Genomic DNA, 21,053 nt, shown 5'->3' with positions numbered 1-21,053 from the left:
TCCTTCAAGTCCATGAGTTAGGTTGGATGTGACTTGCAAACCAAAGAGACCTAACAGACTTATTCTCACAGAAGGAACAAGGCAGGAAGGAGACTGCAGACAGGACAAGTATAAGTCACTATATATTTATTTGGTATTCAATGCACTTCCCTTTCCAGAGAGAAATTACAGAGTCTGGAGTATCCCATTTTAATAAATACCCTGCTTCTGGCCTTGCATCCCGAATTTTTATGCCCCTTAATCAATGTTTGGTACCGTCACATACAGTGGTTAAAATTTTTCCCTGAGATTATAAGGCTGTGCCTTTGTCCACAGAGTATCTTTCCCTCCAAAATTCAAGAGAAAAGTAGGAAACGGAAAGTCTTCTGGTGGTGGGAGAGGTGGGTAACTTAGGTAGAATTCCTGAGAAAAAGGTGTAGAGTCAACCACACCACTAATTAATATTTCCCTGGCTGTGAACTCTTATCCTTTCAACATCTCCGAACATTCTAGAAGGGAAATTGCATAAAAAGACACTTTATCTCAATGCTGTGTGCAAAGTAGGTTGGCTTCTGGTAACTGCCAGAGCAGTCTTGATGCCTCAGTGTCCAGTAAAGTGCAGAGCTAGTGAGGTACGGACAGCCTTCCCCAGGGGCATATGGGAAAGAGAGAAACCCAGATATGGGTGATGAGAAAAAACTGTTATCACACTATACACTTAGTCAGGCCTGTAACGTTTTTCAAAATGGTTTAAAATCAAAACAGCTCATGATCCTCCACAAGCAGGAATGGGGAGAGGCTTAGTGGATTATCATCTCAAATCAAGGCAGCAAAGCATAAGGCAAATGGACATGAATCTTCCAGTCTTGGTGCACTGAGCGTCAGTTCTGAAGAAAATGCAACTTCAGCAGGAAATCACCCCACTGGGTTGCAAGAAATCACATGTGGGAAGGAGCCAGCTTGCCAGGATCAGTCACTCTTAGATGGTGTTGTCAGTCCTCCACCCAAGATCTCCCTAGAGTGGCACAATGGATTGACTGTGTTCCTTACTGAGGACTCCCCTTTTAAAAAATAAACAAGCAAAAGTTTCCCTAATCTGACCCACATTCCACAGTGGAAGAAGGCAGCAGCTCCTGGGAAAGGAAGAGTGGGAAAGGAAGCCGGGCGTCAGGCAAACACACTTGGGGACAACCTGCTGGAGAGCGTGCAGGCCTCTGAGGACAAAAACATGACAGGCAGGCTGAGCGCTGGCGGTTGTGGCACTTCCGGAGACATCATTCCATGGACACAAGGCTCCCAATTCCCTCCCTTAGGTTTTCTTGTGATAGTTCTGACAGGCTTTCGTCATGTCTTTCAAGAAGTTAGGAACTCCTTTCTGCAAAGGAAAGGAGACTGTCACTTCTATGTCCTCACAGGGATTATTCCTAATTCTTTGGGATGTGGCAAAGGTAAAGGAAGATGGCTTTGGGAGTAATAAATATGACAATAGGGCCCACGAACAGATTTCCACAGAGCGTTCCAACCGCTGATGACAAAAGGTAAGATGCAGGGCACAGGTAAGGCTGAACCGCAGGGGCCACTGTTATAAGACCTTGTTGTATATTTTAACTTTTGCTAATAAAAAGCTAAGATATTTCTAAGACACCATTTTTTCAAAAGAAAAAGAAAACCCAAAAATGAGATTGGGTTAGGCTGTGGGATTCTTCCAAAGAAGTGAGAGAAAGGACTTGCTTTACAGAATTAGAAAATGGTAAGGATTGGGGGCAAGAGACAGGATATGCCATTCTTTAGTTAGTGTTGAACATTGTTCAAGACTTTCTCCAAACATTGTTCTATATACTCCTTCTCCACAGGGTGGGAATATCCATCTCTATTTTTAAGAGGGAAGAAATTGATGGCTTCCCTAGATTACACAGTCAGAAACAAGGCCAGGATTCAAAATATCATGTGTTTGACTCAAAGCCTATGTGCTTTTCCACTCTCTCAGGGAACTGGTGAGCCTTCCAGCCAGTAAGTAGGGCCTTATAAAGCAGACTGAATGGTCGGCATGATTCCAGGTCCTAGGCAGTTTCTAGTGATCTGGGTACCACTGTGGTTCCCTCTCCTTACAGAAAAACAAAATAACCATAAAAAAAACTGAAGGCTTCCCCAGACTTGGACATGGCTGGTGTCTCCTGGGCCAGGTTGGCCTGTCTAACTCCTCCATAAGCAGACAGAGGATCCACAGGCACCACTGTCCCTACTGTGATCTATTGTGATCCTGGTGCGGGGTCTCAGAGCAAAGCAGGGAGGGCTGACATTCCAGGTAAAGATTATTTGACTTTTGTCCCAGCCTCTGTGCTGGGTATTGGTAACCCCAGTCCTAACCATAGACACTCAACAGAGCTGTCTCATAAAAGAGCATCATGAGGCCTGAGACAGCACATCTCTTCAGCCTGACAGCCCCAACATTTGTCACACACACTTCCCCTCCTACCTCCTGGGATCTCACCTTGGCAGCCCAGTTAATGAGCCAGGACGGAATTTGGCCACCTGGGTTATCGAAGTAATACATGAAAACTAGGGAGGGAAAGAAAGGACAATTCAAAAGGAAGAAACACGTTAGAAAGATACAATAACAAACCTTGCAAACATTCCACCTTCATATCCAGGTCCAGAAAGTAAGGAGGGAGGTAACACGGAATTCAAGTGGACTCGCCCCTCTGCCTTGCCTCACGGGAGACTTACATATAAACATTTTGGAAAACAGCCAAGGCACATTCTGCTGATATTTATTAAACTCCTGGCAAGTGCTTGACTTGGATATAGTCTCTCATTTTATTATTTCTCTCACTAGTCATCTCAATCCTAAGGAGCTGATAAAATTGAACCCCAGTTTATAAATGATAAAATGGAGACTCAGAAGAGTGGGGTGACATGCCCAAGGTGGCAGATCTAACACACGTCACAACTAAGGTCAGATTTTGCTGCAGCCTTAAGGCCACACTGATTCCAGTCCAGCAGGTGGCCGCATGGACCCCCCCAGCCTCTCTCCAGAGGCTGGAATTCAAGGCAGGCAGGTTCTGAGTCCCTGGGTTTTTGCTGAGCAGGAGCTGCCTCCTCAGAGATGGTCCCACCAGTCCTCCTGCCCCGCCTTGGCCAGCATGTGCATGGACAGGACCAGCCTGAACTGAGTTTCTAAACATTTTGATTCCCTTGGATGTTCTGATTTCATCTGGACGATGCAAGAGTCAATAAAGAATGAATTGATCAGATTTAAACATCCACGCTGCATTGCAGCCAAGCTTCTGGGGTGAACTGAGTCTCCCTTGGTTCTTTTGCACCCATGCCTAAGTCTCTGACCTCAGGGAATAAGCATCCTGCATTTTATGTGCCTTGCAGCCAGTGTGGCCTTACATCGGTGGCCCTGGCTGGTGCGCCAACACGTGCCCTCTTTTTACCTTTGCTCCCCCTCTTGCCATCGCTCTGGATCGCCAGGCTCTGCTTGTACTGCTTCACCCGAATCACGCCCGACTTCTCTGGAAACTGTGGCACGGAGGTGCTCTGGGCCAGGATCACGTGGATCTTCTGTCCTTCATGGTCCAGCTCTCGCCGATGCCGCACATAGACGTACCACACCACCAGTCAAGGCACAACATCGAGGCCAGCACCTCAGATGGGCAGAAGGAAAGCCCACAAGCCAGAAGCAGAGGGAGATAATTGTTCCTCCACTTGGTATTTGCTCCCTTGCACTGTTACTTCACTTCCTGCCCTATCTGCCTACCTGCCCTGCAAAACCATAGCTCCTCCCAACTGGTGTTCTTATTTGAGAGCGTGTGTTACCCACCTGTGAATGGTTCCCTGCTGCTTTTAGTTATGTGGGGAACCCACTCCTCGTTTCTCCAAGAAGGCAATGAGATTTCAGAGGATTGGTCATTTATCAGCTGTGTGATCCTGGTTTGGTTACTCAACTTTTCTGAGATTGGTTTCCCTCTGAAAGAAAAGAGGGTACCACTGCCCTGCAGGCAGACTTGGTGGGGGCTCTAGAGAGAGACTAGAGCAGAAGCAGCCCTCAGTAAACAATGGGGCCATTGCTCTTTGTCCTCTCCCTAATCACTGACCTCTATGCACAGAGGATGGTCAGGAAGGGTTACTTACACCTGGAGATAATAGGAAGACACATGAATACCTGAATATTTAGTAGGCAGATGCCCTTGCTGATTCTGGTTCACCAAGAATCACGAAGCCATTTCAACTCAATAAACACTTATAGAATAACCACTATGTCTGTGGCACTACTATAGGGAAGATGATTTGATTTTAAGAAACAACAAGAGTCACCACTTATTGAGCCCTTACCACGTACATGCATCCTGTGCTTTACAGTTAGCATCAGTTTTGATCCTGAGAAAGTCCCTGTGAGTTCAGCATAAGTATCCCCATCTTACAAATGACCAAATTGAGGCTCAGAGAAGTAAAGAAACTTGCTGAAGATCCCACAGCCCAGCTGAAGTGATGGAACCTGAACTTGAACCACGATTAGGCTCCAAAACCTGGTGAGATTTTCATAGCTACAGAGGGCTCAGCTCTTTAATGTGTTCATTAGACTTTCCAATAGGAGAACTTTAGGTTTCACAGGAGAAGGAATTAAAGCCTAAAATAATCCAAACAATCACTGTAAGTACAACACAGTTACACTTACTGCAACAGCCGCGACCACAGCCCCAGGCCAGCTCGGAGGCTCTACAGCACCCACGGTGGGCTGCCCCTCCCCCAGGCACCCTGCAGGATGGTCTATTGCCCCCACTCTCTACGCACTGATGAGTAAAGCTCTTGAATGTTTTAGGGAAGGAATGAAGTTGCTTTAGCTCTGGAGTTCCTCTCTCCGAAGTCTTTTATTTTTTCCTCACAGCAAATATGGTCCCACACCTTGCTTAGCTCATGTGATGGACATCACCTGACACTCCACTGAGGAAAAATTAACTTGATATATTGACTGCCATTTCACAGAGTTCTTTGAAGGGTTGGAAGTTCCAGCATGGCACACAGTCTATGAGTGGAGAACCACTAGTTTACTGAGGCCCAGAGAAGTGAAGGGCATTTTCCAAGGTCACAGAGCAAACCAGGAAATGAGCGCACACTTAACCTGGGATCTTTCCCTCCAAAACTAATGTTCTTTTCCATTACACTGTTTTCTAATCTAAAAATTGAATAGCCCTTGTTGGAGAGACATATGCGTATATACAAGGACTAAGAAACTCATTACAGGACTGTGTGGCACTAGAAAGCCAATGAAACCAAACTTCAAGGAGCACCAAGTGTCCACTCCTGAGAACAGCCCCCAGCAGTATCCACATGAGGTCAGAAAGTGGTGTTGCCCTGGTCCAGATCACCTTCTCTGGTCACAGCTGGACCTGGGCCCAGGCCTGCCTCTGCCGCCCACTAGTGGTGAGAAACTGATGAGAACCTGAGCAGGGCTCTGAACTTGCCTTTGCCTCAGTCTCCTTCCCTGACTGATGGGGATGATGGCTCCTACCCTGCACAGTTGCTGGAAGGAGGAGAGAAAACCACATAAAATCTAAGGGATTAAGTAACCACAATTTCTTGAAATACCTACCACCTGTATTTAGCAGTCTGTGGGAACTGTGCCAGAAATAATCCCTTATGGAGTCTGTAATCTAGCTGGGCCAGGGTGGACACATACACACAAAACACACAGAAACAATACCCACAAACCACCCCCATGCCCCCTCTCTTTCTAAAGAACAATTACTTAGGAACATACAGACTTACAGAATGTTAGACCTAGAAAAGATTCCGGTGATCATCCAGTTCAGTGGTTTCCAAGTTTTTTTTTCTTTTAATTCCACAGACCCTTTGTTAAAAGGATTATTTATGAAAATTCAGTGTGTAAAACACTCAGCTGCTATGATTGAAGAGAACAGTGGAGTGGAAATCTCACCTGTCCCCGCCTATATTCTACCCCATCTGCCCACCCAGCAAATGTCCATCAAAACCCCCATGCTGGCCCTAAGGGGGCCTCATAGAGCCTTGGAGTGTCAGCTAAGACTCCTCACATCCATTCAACTGCTTCATATCGTAATCAAGGAAACTGAGGGGAAGAAACATACACACAGTGTCCAGATCCAATATTTGAGGAGGAGGGAAGGTGGAGGGAGCTGGAAACGTGGAGCCTGAGTCCCAGCCCCCAGTCTGCTGCTAACCACCTGAGAGTGGGCCTCTCACATTGCCTCTCTGGGTCCCTACTTCCTCTCCTATAGATTGAGAGAGTGTATTGAATACTCTCTATGAAAAGTTGTTTTCAGGTCCCCAATTCTCTGGCACAAGGATTTCCTAGAAAACTTTTCAGGAAAGTATGAGCTGCCCTCCCATAACCACAATTACAGATGCACTCTCTGCAAGAGTCAAAGACAATATTTTCCACCTGTTGGACATACCACCATTGGGTGATGACCATGGGGCACAGAAACACTTCAAAAGCTGAGTATTGGTGTGCTTTTGGAAAGGATACATCTCTGTTAGACATGGGAAAAGGGTACTTGACTTGCCAGTACACCACTGCTTCTCCATTGCATTCTTTTTCATAAAGTTCTAAAAAAAAAAAAAAAAAGAAGTTATTGCATCTAGAAGCCTCTTTGGTGTCTATTAACAAGAAGCTTTGCCTCCCATCAGGAAACTTGCACAAGCCTTTTAGATAGCCTCATCCACCAGAAGTCAGACAGAAGAAACCAGATGAACTACAATCCTGCAGCCTGTGGAACAAAAAACACATTCACGGGGGGACCTTGAAGATGGCGGAAGAGTAAGACGCAGAGATCACCTTCCTCCCCACAGATACACCAGAAATACATCTACACATGGAACAACTCCTACAGAACACCTACTGAAGGCTGGTGGAAGACCTCAGACCTCCCAAAAGCCTCAGAAGCAGCGGATTAAGGCTCCACAATCAACTTGATGTACCCTGCATCTGTGGAATACATGAATAGACAAGGAGTCATCCCAAATTGAGGAGGTGGGCTTCGAGAGCAAGATCTATGATTTTTTCCCCTTTTCCTCTTTTTGTGAATGTGTATGCTTCTGTGTGAGATCTTGTCTGTATAGTTTTGCTTCCACCATTTGTCCTAGGGTTCTATCCGTCCATGGTTTTTTTAAAAATTTTTTTTCTTAATAATTAATTTTAATAACTTTATTATACTTTACCTCCCTCCCTCCCTCCCTCCCTTCCTTCCTTCCTTCCTTCCCTCCTTTAGACAACGAATCAACCCAAATTCAGGAGGTGGTCTCTGAGAGCAAGATTTATGATTTTTTTCCCTTTACCTCTTTCTGTGAGGGTGTATGTATATGCTTCTGTGTAAGATTTTGTCTGTATAGCTTTGCTTCCAACATTTGTCCTAAGGTTCTATCCGTTCCTTTTTTTTTTTCTAAGTATTTTTTAATTCAATAACTTTATTATACTTTATTTTATTTTACTGTATCTTCTTTCTTTCTGTTTTTTTCCTTCTTTCCCTCCTTCCTTCCTTCCTCCCTCCCTCCCATCTTTCTTTCCTTCTTGCCTTCCTTCCTTCTTTGCTTCTTTCTTTTTCTTTCTTCCTTCCTTCCTTCCTTCCCTCCTTTCTTTCTTTCTTTCTTCATACTTCTACTAATTCTCTCTACTTTTTCTCCCTTTTATTCTGAGCCGGGTGGATGAAAGGCTCTTGGTGCTCCAGCCAAGAGTCAGGGCTCTGCCTCTGAGGTAGGAGAGCCAACTTCAGGACACTGGTCAACAAGAGACCTCCCAGCTCCACATAATATCAAATGCCAAAAATCTCCCAGAGACCTCCATTTTAACACCAGCACCCAGCTTCACTCAACGACCAGCAAGCTACAGTGCTGGACAACCTATGCCAAACAACTAGCAAAACAGGAACACAACCCCACCCATTAGCAGAGAGGCTGCCTAAAATCATAATAAGGCCACAGACACCCCAAAACTCACCACCAGATGTGAACCTGCCCACTAGAGAGACAAGATCCAGCCTCATCCACCACAACACAGGCACTAGTCCCCGCCACCAGGAAGCCTACACAACCCACTGAACCAACCTTAGCCACTGGAGACAGACATCAAAAACAGCGGGAACTACGAACCTGCAGCCTGCAAAAAGGAGACCCCAAACACAGTAAGATAAGCAAAATGAGAACACAGAAAAACACACAGCAGATAAAGGAGCAAGATAAAAATGCACGAGACCTAACAAGTGAAGAGGAAATAGGCAGTCTACCTGAAAAAGAATTCAGAATAATGATAGTAAGGATGATGCGAAATCTTGGAAGTAGAATGGACAAAATGCAAGAAACAGTTAATAAGGACCTAGAAGAAATAAAGATGAAACAAGCAACGTTGAACAACACAATAAGTGAAATTAAAAGTACTCTAGATGGGATCAATAGCAGAATAACTGAGGCAGAAGAACCGATAAGTGACCTGGAAGATAAAATAGTGGAAATAACTACTGCAGAGCAGAATAAAGAAAAAAGAATGAAAAGAACTGAGGACAGTCTCAGAGACCTCTGGGACAACATTAAACGCACCAACATTCGAATTATATGGGTTCCAGAAGAAGAAGAGAAAAAGAAAGGGACTGAGAAAATATTTGAAGAGATTATAGGTGAAAACTTCCCTAATATGGGAAAGGAAATAGTTAATCAAGTCCAGGAAGCACAGAGAGTCCCATACAGGATAAATCCAAGGAGAAACACACCAAGACACATATTAATCAAACTGTCAAAAATTAAATACAAAGAAAACATATTAAAAGCAGCAAGGGAAAAACAACAAATAACACACAAGGGAATCCCCATAAGGTTAACAACTGATCTCTCAGAAGAAACCCTACAAGCCAGAAGGGAGTGGCAGGACATACTGAAAGTGATGAAGGAGAAAAACCTGCAACCAAGATTCCTCTACCCAGCAAGGATCTCATTCAGATTTGATAGAGAAATTAAAACCTTTACAGACAAGCAAAAGCTGAGAGAGTTCAGCACCACCAAACCAGCTTTACAACAAATGCTAAAGGAACTTCTTTAGACAAGAAACACAAGAGAAGGAACAGACCTATAATAATGAACCCAAAACAATTTAGAAAATGGGAATAGGAACATACATATCGATAACTACCTTAAATGTAAATGGACTAAATGATCCCACCAAAAGACACAGATTGGCTGAATGGATACAAAAACAAGACCCTTACATATGCTGTCTACAAGAGACCCACTTCAGACCTAGAGACACATACAGACTGAAAGTAAGGGGATGGAAAAATATATTCCATGTAAATGGAAACCAAAAGAAAGCTGGAGTAGCAATTCTCATATCAGACAAAATAGACTTTAAAATAAGGACTATTAGAAGAGACAAAGAAGGACACTACATAATGATCAAGGGATCGATCCAAGAAGAAGATATAACAATTGTAAATATTTATGCACCCAACATAGGAGCACCTCAATACATAAGGGAAATACTAACAACCATAAAAGGGGAAATCGACAGTAACACATTCATAGTAGGGGACTTTAACACCCCACTTTCACCAATGGACAGATCATCCAAAATGAAAATCAATAAGGAAACACAAGCTTTAAATGATACATTAAACAAGATGGACTTAATTGATATTTATAGGACACTCCATCCAAAAACAACAGAATACACATTTTTCTCAAGTGCTCATGGAACATTCTCCAGGATAGATCATATCTTGGGTCACAAATCAAGCCTTGGTAAATTTAAGAAATTTTAAGAAAATTTAAGAAAATTGAAATTGTATCAAGTATCTTTTCTGACCACAATGCCATGAGACTAGATATCAATTACAGGAAAGATCTGTAAAAAATACAAACATATGGAGGCTAAACAATACACTACTTAATAATGAAGTGATCACTAAAGAAATCAAAGAGGAAATAAAAAAATACCTAGAAACAAATGACAATGGAGACACAACGACTCAAAACCTATGGGATGCAGCAAAAGCAGTTCTAAGGGGGAAGTTTATAGCAATACAAGCCCACCGTAAGAAGCAGGAAACATCTCGAATAAACAACCTAACCTTGCACCTCAAGCAATTAGAGAAAGAAGAACAAAAAAACCCCAAAGCTAGCAGAAGGAAAAAAATCATAAAAATCAGATCAGAAATAAATGAAAAAGAAATGAAGGAAACAATAGCAAAGATCAATAAAACTAAAAGCTGGATCTTTGAGAAGATAAACAAAATAGATAAACCACTAGCCAGACCCATCAAGAAAAAAAGGGAGAAGACTCAAATCAATAGAATTAGAAATGAAAAAGGATAAGTAACAACTGACACTGCAGAAATAAAAAAGATCATGAGAGATTACTACAAGCAACTCTATGCCAATAAAATGGACAATCTGGAAGAAATGGACAAATTCTTAGAAATGCACAACCTGCCAAGACTGCTTCAGGAAGAAATAGAAAATATGAACAGCCCAATCACAAGCACTGAAATTGAAACTGTGATTAAAAATCTTCCAACAAACAAAAGCCCAGGACCAGATGGCTTCACAGGCGAATTCTATCAAACAGTTAGACAAGAGCTAACACCTATCCTTCTCAAACTCTTCCAAAATATAGCAGAGGGAGGAACACTCCCAAATTCCTTCTACGAGGCCACCATCACCTTGATACCAAAACCAGACAAGGATGTCACAAAGAAAGAAAACTACAGGCCAATATCACTGATGAACATAGATGCAAAAATCCTCAACAAAATACTAGCATACAGAATCCAACAGCACATTAAAAGGATCATGCACCATGATCAAGTGGGGTTTATTCCAGGAATGCAAGGATTCTTCAATATACACAAATCTATCAATGTGATAAATCATATTAACAAATTGAAGGAGAAAAACCATATGATCATCTCAATAGATGCAGAGAAAGCTTTCGACAAAATGCAACACCCATTTATGATAAAAACCCTGCAGAAAGTAGGCATAGAGGGAACTTTCCTCAACATAATAAAGGCCATATATGACAAGCCCACAGCCAACATCATCCTCAATGGTGAAAAACTGAAAGCATTTCCACTAAGATGAGGAACAAGACAAGGTTGCCCACTCTAACCACTCTTATTCAACATAGTTTTGGAAGTTTTAGCCACAGCAACCAGAGAAGAAAAGGAAATAAAAGGTATCCAAATCGGAAAAGAAGAAGTAAAGCTGTCACTGTTTGCAGATGACATGATACTATACATAGAGAATCCTAAAGATGCTACCAGAAAACTACTAGAGCTAATCAATGAATTTGGTAAAGTAGCAGGATACAAAATTAATGCACAGAAATATCTGGCATTCCTATATACTAATGATGAAAAATCTGAAATGGAAATCAAGAAAACACTCCCATTTACCATTGCAACAAAAAGAATAAAATATCTAGGAATAAACCTACCTAAGGAGACAAAAGACCTGTATGCAGAAAATTATAAGACACTGATGAAAGAAATTAAAGATGATACAAATAGATGGAGAGATATACAATGTTCTTGGATTGGAAGAATCAACATTGTGAAAATGACTCTACTACCCAAAGCAATCTATAGATTCAATGCAATCCCTATCAAACTACCACTGGCATTTTTCACAGAACTAGAACAAAAAATTTCACAATTTGTATGGAAACACAAAAGACCCCGAATAGCCAAAGCAATCTTGAGAACGAAAAAAGGAGCTGGAGGAATCAGGCTCCCTGACTTCAGACTATACTACAAAGCTACAGTAATCAAGACAGTATGGTACTGGCACAAAAACAGAAATATAGATCAATGGAACAGGATAGAAAGCCCAGAGATAAACCCACGCACATATGGTCACCTTATCTTTGATAAAGGTGGCAGGAATGTACAGTGGAGAAAGGACAGCCTCTTCAATAAGTGGTGCTGGGAAAACTGGACAGGTACTTTTAAAAGTATGAGATTAGATCACTCCCTAACACCATACACAAAAATAAGCTCAAAATGGATTAAAGACCAAAATGTAAGGCGAGAAACTATCAAACTCTTAGAGGAAAACATAGGCAGAACACTCTATGACATAAATCACAGCAAGATCCTTTCTGACCCACCTCCTAGAGTAATGGAAATAAAAACAAAAATAAACAAATGGGACCTAATGAAACTTCAAAGCTTTTGCACAGCAAAGGAAACTATAAACAAGACCAAAAGACAACCCTTAGAATGGGAGAAAATATTTGCAAATGAAGCAACTGACAAAGGATCAATCTCCAGAATTTATAAGCAGCTCACGCAGCTCAATAACAGAAAAACAAACAACCCAATCCAAAAATGGGCAGAAGACCTAAATAGACATTTCTCCAAAGAAGACATACAGACTGCCAACAAACACATGAAAGAATGCTCAACATCATTAATCATTAGAGAAATGCAAATCAAAACTACAATGAGATATCACCTCACACAGGTCAGAATAGCCATCATCAAAAAATCTAGAAACAATAAATGCTGGAGAGGGTGTGGAGAAAAGGGAATCCTCTTGCACTGCTGGCAGGAATGTGAATTGGTTCAGCCACTATGGAGAACAGTGTGGAAGTTCCTTAAAAAACTACAAATAGAACTACCATATGACCCAGCAATCCCACTACTGGGCATATACCCTGAGAAAATCATAATTCAAAAAGAGTCATGTACCAAAATGTTCACTGCAGCTCTATTTACAATAGCCAGGACATGGAAACAACCTAAGTGCCCATCATCGGATGAATGGATAAAGAAGATGTGGCACATATATACAATGGAATATTACTCAGCCATAAAAATAAATGAAATTGAGCTATTTGTAATGAGGTGGATAGACCTAGAGTCTGTCACACAGAGTGAAGTAAGTCAGAAAGAAAAAGACAAATACCGTATGATACACATATATATGGAATTTAAGAAGAAAAAAAAAATGTCATGAAGAACCTAGGGGTAAGACAGGAATAAAGACACAGACCTACTGGAGAAGGGACCTGAGGATATGGGGAGAGGGAAGGGTGAGCTGTGACAGGGCGAGAGAGAGTCATGGACATATACACACTAACAAACATAAGGTAGATAGCTAGTGGGAAGTAGCCGCATGGCACAGGGATATTGGCTCGGTGCTTTGTAACCGCCTAGAGGGGTGGGATAGGGAGGGTGGGAGGGCGGGAGACGCAATAGGGAAGACATATGGGAACATATGTATATGTATAACTGATTCAGTTTGTTATAAAGCAGAAACTAACACACCATTGTAAAGCAATTATACCCCAATAAAGATGTTAAAAAAAAAAAAGAAAAGAAACAGACAAGGAAGCAGAAAAAAAAAAAACCAAAAAAAAACCACATTCACAGAAAGATAGACAAGGTGAAAAGGCAGAGGACTATGTACCAGATGAAGGAACAAGATAAAACCCCAGAAAAACAACTAAATGAAGTGGAGATAGGAAATCTTCCAGAAAAAGAATTCAGAATAATGATAGTGAAGATGATCCAGGACCTCGGAAAAAGAATGGAGGCAAAGATCGAGAAGATGCAAGAAATGTTTAACAAAGACTTAGAAGAATTAAAGAACAAACACCTAGAAGATTTAAAGAACAAACAAACAGAGATGAACAATACAATAACTGAAATGAAAAATACTCTAGAAGGAGTCAATAGCAGAATAACTGAGGCAGAATAACAGATAAGTGACCAGGAAGACGGAATGGTGGAATTCACTGCCACAGAACAGAATAAAGAAAAAAGAATCAAAAGAAATGAAGACAGCCTAATAACCTCTGGGACAACATTAAATGCAACAACATTACATTATAGCAGTCCCAGAAGGAGAAGAGACAGAGAAAGGACCCAAGAAAATGTATGAAAAGATTACAGTCAAAAACTTCCTTAACATGGGAAAGGAAATAGCCACCAAAGTCCAGGAAGCACAGAGTCCCAGGCAGGATAAGCCCAAGGAAAAACACGTCGAGACACATAGTAATCAAATTGACAAAAATTAAAGACAAAGAAAAATTGTTGAAAGCACCAAGGGAAAAATGACAAATAACATACAAGGGAACACCCATAAGGTTAACAGCTGATTTCTCAGCAGAAACTCTACAAGCCAGAGGGAGTGGCATGATATATTTAAAGTGATGAAAAGGAGGAACCTACAACCAAGATTACTCTACCCAGCAAGGATCACATTCACATTTGATGGAGAAATCAAAAGCTTTACAAACACGTGAAAGCTAAGAGAATTCAGCACCACCAAACAAGCTCTACCACAAACGCTAAAGGAACTTCTCTAAGAGGGAAACACAAGAGAAGAAAAGGACCTACAAAAACAAACCAATAACAATTAAGAAAATGGTAATAGGAACATACATATCGATAATTACCTTAAACGTGAATGGATTAAATGCTCCAATCAGAAGACACAGGCTTGCTGAATGGATACAAAAACAAGACCTATATATATGCTGTCTATAAGAGACCCACTTCAGACCTTGGGACACATACAGACAGAAAGTGAGGGGATGGAAAAAGATATTCCATGCAAATGGAAATCAAAAGAAAGCTGGAATAGCAATACTCATATCAGATAAAATAGACTTTAAAATAAAGAATGTTACAAGAGACAAGGAAGGACATTACATAATGATCAACGGATCAATCTAAAAGAAGATATAACAATTATAAATATATATGCACCCAACATAGGAGCACCTCAATACATAAGGCAACTGCTAACAGCTATAAAAGAGGATATCGACAGTAACACAATAATAGTGGGGGACTTTAACACCTCACTTAAACCAATGGACAGATCATCCAAACAGAAAATTAATAAGGAAAAAAACACAAGCTTTAAATGACACAATAGACCAGATAGATTTAACTGGTATTTATAGGATATTCCATACAAAAACAGAAGATTACACTTTCTTCTCAAGTGCACACGGAACATTTTCCAGGATAGATCACATCTTGGGTCACAAATCAAGCCTCAGTAAATTTAGAAACTGAAATCATATCAAGCATCTTTTCAGACCACAACACTGTGAGATTAGAAATCAATTACAGGGAAAAAAACATAAAAAAACACAAACACATGGAGGTTAAACAATACGCGACTAAATAACCAAGAGATCACTGAGGAAATCAAAGAGGAAATCAAAAAATATCTGGAAACAAATTACAACAAAAAAACGATGATCCAAAACCAATGGGATGCAGCAAAAGCAGTTCTAAGAGGGAAGTTTCTAGCAATACAAGCCTACCACAGGAAACAAGAAAAATCTCAAATGAACAATCTAACCTTACATCTAAAGGAACTTGAGAAAGAAGAACAAACAAAACCCAAAGATAGCAGAAGGAAAGAAATCATAAAGATCAGAGCAGAAATAAATGAAATAGAAACAAAGAAAACAATAGTAAAGATCAATAAAACTAAAAGCTGGTTCTTTGAGAAGATACACGAAATTGATAAACCATTAACCAGACTCATCAGGAAAAAGAGGGAGAGGACTCAAATCAATAAAATTAGAAATGAAAAAGGAGCAGTTACAACAGACACCGCAGAAATACAAAGCATCCTAAGAGACTACTACAAGCAACTCTATGCCAATAAAATGGACAACCTGGAAGAAATGGACAAATTCTTAGAAAATTATAACCTTCCAAGACTGAACCAGGAAGAAATAGAAAATATGAACAGACCAAACACAAGTAATGATATTGAAACTGTGATTAAAAATCTTGCAACAAACAAAAGTCCAGGACCAGATGGCTTCACAGGCAAATTCTATCAAATATTTAGAAAAGAGATAACACCTATCCTTCTCAAACTCTTACAAAATATAACAGAGGGAGGAACACTCCCACACTCATTCTAGGAGGCCACCATCACCCTGATACCAAAACCAGACAAATATATGCAAAAAGAGAAAATTACACACCAATATCACTGATGAACATAGATGCAAAAATCCTCAACAAAATTCTAGCAAACAGAATCCAACAACACATTCAAAGGATCACACACCATGGTCAAGTGGGATTTATCCCAGGGATGCAAGGATTCTTCAATATATGCAAATCAATCAACGTGATACACCATATTAACAAACTGAAGAATAAAAACCATATGATCATCTCAATAGATGCAGAAAAAGCTTTTGACAAACTTCAATGCCCATTTATGATCAAAACTCTCCAGAAAGTGGGCAAAGAGCAAACTTAGCTCAACATAATAAACGCCATATACGACAAAACCCACAGCAAACATCATTTTCAATGGTGAAAAACTGAAAGCATTTCCTCTAAGATCAGGAACAAGACAAGGATGTCCACTCTCACCACTATGATTCAAGATAGTTTTGGAAGTCCTAGCCACAGCAATCAGAGAGGAAAAAGAAATAAAACGAATCCAAATCGGAAAAGAAGTAAAACTGTCACTGTTTGCAGATGACATGATACGATATGTAGAGAATCCTAAAGATGCCACCAGAAAACTACAAGAGCTAATCAATGAATTTTGTAAAGTTGCAGGATACAAAATTAATGCACAGAAGTCTCTTGCATTCCTATACACTAATGATGAAAAATGTGAAAGAGAAATTAAGGAAACACTCCCATTTATCTTTGCAATAAAAAGAATAAAATACCTAGGAATAACCTACCTAGGGAGACAAAAGACCTATATGCAGAAAACTACAAGACACTGATGAAAGAAGTTAAAGATGATACAAACCCATGGAGAGATATACCATGTTCTTGGATTGGAAGAATCAATATTGTGAAAATGACTATACTACTCAAAGCAATCTACAGATTCAGTGCAATCCCTATCAAATTACCAATGGCATTTTTTACAAAACTAGAACAAAAAGTCTTAAAATTTGTATGGAGAGACAAAAGACCATGAATAGCCAAAGCAGTCTTGAGGGAAAAAAACGGAGGTGGAGGAATCAGACTCCCTGACTTCAGACTACATTACAAAGCTACAGTCATCAAGATAATATGGTACTGGCACAAAAACACAAATACAGATCAATGGAACAGTATAGAAAGCCCAGAAATAAACCCATGCACCTATAGTTACCTAATCTATGACAAAGGAGGCAAGGATATAAAATGGAGAAAAAACAGTCTCTTCAATAAGTGGTGCTGGGAAAACTGGACAGCTACATGTAAAAGAATGAAATTAGAACATTCTTTAACACCATACACAAAAATAAACTCAAAATGGATTAGAGACATAAATGTAAGACCGGACGCTATAAAATTCTTAGAGGAAAACATAGGAAGAACACTCTTTGACATAAATCACAGCAAGATCTTTTTTGATCCACCTCCTAGAGTAATGGGAATAAAAACAAAAATAAACAAATGGGTCCTAATGAAACTTAAAAGCTTTTGCACAGCAAAGGAAACTACAAACAAGACGAAAAGACAACCCTCAGAATGGGAGAAAATATTTGCAAATGAATTAATGGACATAGGATTAATCTCCAAAATATATAAACAGCTCATGCAGCTAAATATTAGAAAAACAAACAACCCAATCAAAAAAATGGGAAGAAGACCTAAATAGACATTTCTCCAAAGAAGACATACAGATGGCCAAGAAGCACATGAAAAGCTGCTCAACATCACTAATTATTAGAGAAATGTAAATCAAAACTACAATGAGGTATCACCTCACACCAGTTAGAATGGGCATCATCAGAAAATCTACAAACAATAAATGCTGGAGAGGGTGTGGAGAAAAGGGAATCCTCTTGCACTATTGGTGGGATTGTAAATTGATACAGCCACTATGGAGAACAGCATGGAGGTTCCTTAAAAAACTAAAAATAGAATTACCATATGACCCAACAATCCCACTACTGGGCATATACCCACAGAAAACCATAATTCAAAAAGACACAAGCACCTCAATGTTCACTGCAGCACTATTTACAATAGCCAGGTCATGGAAGCAACCTAAATGCCCATTGACAGGCGAATGGATACAGAAGATGTGGTACATATATACAATGGAATATTACTCAGCCATAAAAAGGAACAAAATTGGGTCATTTGTAGAGACGTGGATGGATCTAGAGACTGTCATACAGAGTGAAGTAAGTCAGAAAGAGAAAAACAAATATCGTATGTTAATGCATATATGTGGAACCTAGAAAAATAGTACAGATGAACTGGTTTGCAGGGCAGAAATAGAGACACAGATGGAGAGAACAAATGTGTGGGCACCAAGGGGGGAAACCGATCGGGTGGGGGGGTGGTGTGATGAATTGGGAGATTGGGATTGACATGTATACACTAATATGTATAAAATGGATAAGTAGTAAGGACCTGCTATATAAAAAAATAAATAAAATAAAATTCAAAAATTCAGAAGAAATTAAAAAAAACAAGAAGCTTTGATATGATGATCCTGTAGGGATGCTAAACCACTCACTCGTAAGGCACAGAATTCTAGAAAAAACTCAGGTTTACTGCCACTGAAAGTCTGCTGCCCAGGGGCAGAGTCTAGTAGATATAAAAACAGAGTAAAAATAAAAGAACCCAGCAAAAATTGTTCATCATATAGCACAAACAACACTCTCAAAAAAATGCAGTGAAATAAAATTCGGCATTAAAAAATAAATTTTCAGGTTTAAAAATCAGGGAAACCGGGCTTCCCTGGTGGTGCAGTGGTTGAGAGTCCGCCTGGCGATGCAGGGGACACGGGTTCGTGCCCCGGTCCGGGAAGATCCCACATGCTGCGGAATGGCTAGGCCCGTGAGCCATGGCCGCTGAGCCTGCGCGTCCGGAGCCTGTGCTCCGCAACGGGAGAGGCTGCAACAGTGAGAGGCCCGCGTACTGCAAAAAAAACCAAAAAACAAAAAACAAAATCAGGGAAACCACCAGATGTCACTAGAGTAGCAAATGTTTTACTGTTGTGTCCTTACGCACACCACCCTTTAGATTTCTTGACATATTACAGGTGTCCTGGGACTGAGCGACCTAGTCTTGTGTGTTCAATTGGGAAACAAAGTTTCCAGAGAGGGCAGTGTCCTTTCTAAACAGCTAGAAAGTTGCTTAACTGTGCTAATCCTAACTTTCTTTCCTCTCTCCTATGTTGCTTTATACCACAGCTACAGGGACCAAATCTCCTTAATATCCACCATGCATATAGTGCATATAGCATCAGCTCTTGCACGGAGATAGCAAAGGAATACTATGAAGTGCACAGCCTCTGTCCGCAAGCTGTGCAGGAAGCTTCTAACTAACCGTTTAGAGAAGGCGCTACACCAAGGCTGCTGAAGGAACCAAGAGAGTCCCTTGAGGAGATACTAACTGTGGCAATGTGTTAATTAATTTAGCTTTTGAAAAAATGAAATCTATTAGAAGCAGACCATGGGGTAAAGAGCTTGCCAGCCCACTGGTACAGGAGGCTGAAGATGCCCTTGAAAGGAAGGGAAGGAGCAGACATCTGTTGCTTTGCCTGCTCAGCTTTGGCTCTCCTCTTCTTGGACCAGCATCTCATTCTCCTTTTTCTCCTTCACTATGCGGTTTAAGCAGAACTGACTCGGCGTTAATTATAGGGGTGTGATATTGAGCCAGACATGGCCAAGGTGATTAGTTTAGGGAAGGCATGTGTGGACAGAGTCTTGGCTTGCCACTCTAGCAACTTTAGGCCAAAAAGTGTTTTTTTAAAGGCTCTCATGCAGTTTACAGAAGATCTAGGAGGACCACAGTTAGGTTAGAACCTCAGGATGGCTCCAGAGAAGCCAAACTACTGCTGTCTCTGGACTGTACTCCATAGTGTGGACTGCTGATGCCAAGTACCGCACATCAGACGCTCTTCCAATGTCTACAGCACACGACTGAACAATGTCTGCTAGAGAGATGGACAGAGAACTTGTGGCTTCTCCCTTGAATAAGTGGCATCACAATTTCCCCTAGATAGGAAGGCTATTTGATAGCACTAAGTGACCCAAAACCATGATAAATGTCCCCAGGAAGTAAGTATATGATCCATATTGAGGTTATGAGAGCCAACCCTGGGACTCTGGCTGCATCAGTAGGAACGTTCCTATTCCTCTGGAGTTATGTACATGGTTAGAATGTAAGCCTGCAACCCCTGGTGGCAACTTTGCCATGACATAAGAATCTGCCTGAGAATGAGATCAACACAGAAGAAAACACAGTCAAGCTGGAGATATAAAGTATTGGATGTAGCTGACCTGGAAGCCAGACACCTATGCACTTTTCATCCATGAACAACAACAACAAAAAAAAAACGCTTTCTCCTTTTCTTACACTGGCATTTGTTAGTGCTTGGTTACTTGCAACTAAGATTCCTGACCACAGCAAGGGTATGTCAAGGTTTCTGTGTCCCTGGGCTAGCTGCTGCATATCTACCCCGCTGTGACTTGGATGGCAGAGGCCACTCCCCATTCTAAGTGGCAGGAAGAGCCCCTATCTAATGCTTCTCATAACTCTCCCTCACTTCTAGTGAAAATCTAAGAAGTGTAGCGAGGTGGCCAGCCTAGGCCCTTGGGGCTCTGGACCCTCCTCCCACCCTAGTTCCAGATTCTGCTACCCCAGCAACTCAATAGCACCCAACTGCTCACAATTTTTTAATATTTCATGTTGTTTCATGCCTTCCTCACTTTACTCATGCTATTCCTAGACCTCAAATGCCCTTTAACCACTCACTCCCTCACCCTCTCACCTCTTCACATATAGGTATTCTTGCCATTTATAAAACTCTGATTCAACCTCTAAAACAAAGCTTGGGTACCACCTCCTCCAAGAAGCTTTCCATGACCACCTAGGTTTATGAGATGACAACGAACTTATAATAAGAACAAAGCAGCCCTCAGAGCAAATTGGAGAGTGACTCTAATAGTATGCAAGGAGCAAATCCTAAGATTAGCAAAGTCACATTTTAACCTAGAACTTTAAGACATACATGCCAAAATTAAAAATGAAACATAATATAGTAAAAATTAAACCTTTTGCTTACTGCTGGCTAGAATAAATAAC

General features: G+C 40.8%; 1 protein-coding gene across 2 annotated transcripts in view; it reads right to left on the bottom strand.

Annotated features, from left to right (window-relative positions):
* Nucleotides 1–109: 109 nt before the first annotated feature.
* LOC137212385 (phosphatidylcholine transfer protein) overlaps nt 110–21,053 on the bottom strand; it is a 34,920-nt gene continuing 13,976 nt past the window's right edge. For both annotated transcript variants that reach the window (XM_067715725.1, XM_067715724.1), the window contains exons 3-6: nt 6,491–6,570; nt 3,420–3,591; nt 2,471–2,538; nt 110–1,354 (exon numbers count right to left, since the gene is read on the bottom strand). In XM_067715725.1, coding sequence (XP_067571826.1) covers nt 1,289–1,354; nt 2,471–2,538; nt 3,420–3,591; nt 6,491–6,570 — 386 coding nt within the window. In that variant the 3' untranslated portion in view covers nt 110–1,288. The remainder of the gene's footprint in view (nt 1,355–2,470; nt 2,539–3,419; nt 3,592–6,490; nt 6,571–21,053) is intronic.

The sequence above is a fragment of the Pseudorca crassidens genome, chromosome 19 (genome assembly GCF_039906515.1).
Source record: "Pseudorca crassidens isolate mPseCra1 chromosome 19, mPseCra1.hap1, whole genome shotgun sequence".
NCBI lineage: Eukaryota > Metazoa > Chordata > Mammalia > Artiodactyla > Delphinidae > Pseudorca > Pseudorca crassidens.
Note: the sequence above shows the minus strand (reverse complement) of the source record. Positions and strands in the feature narration are given on the sequence as shown.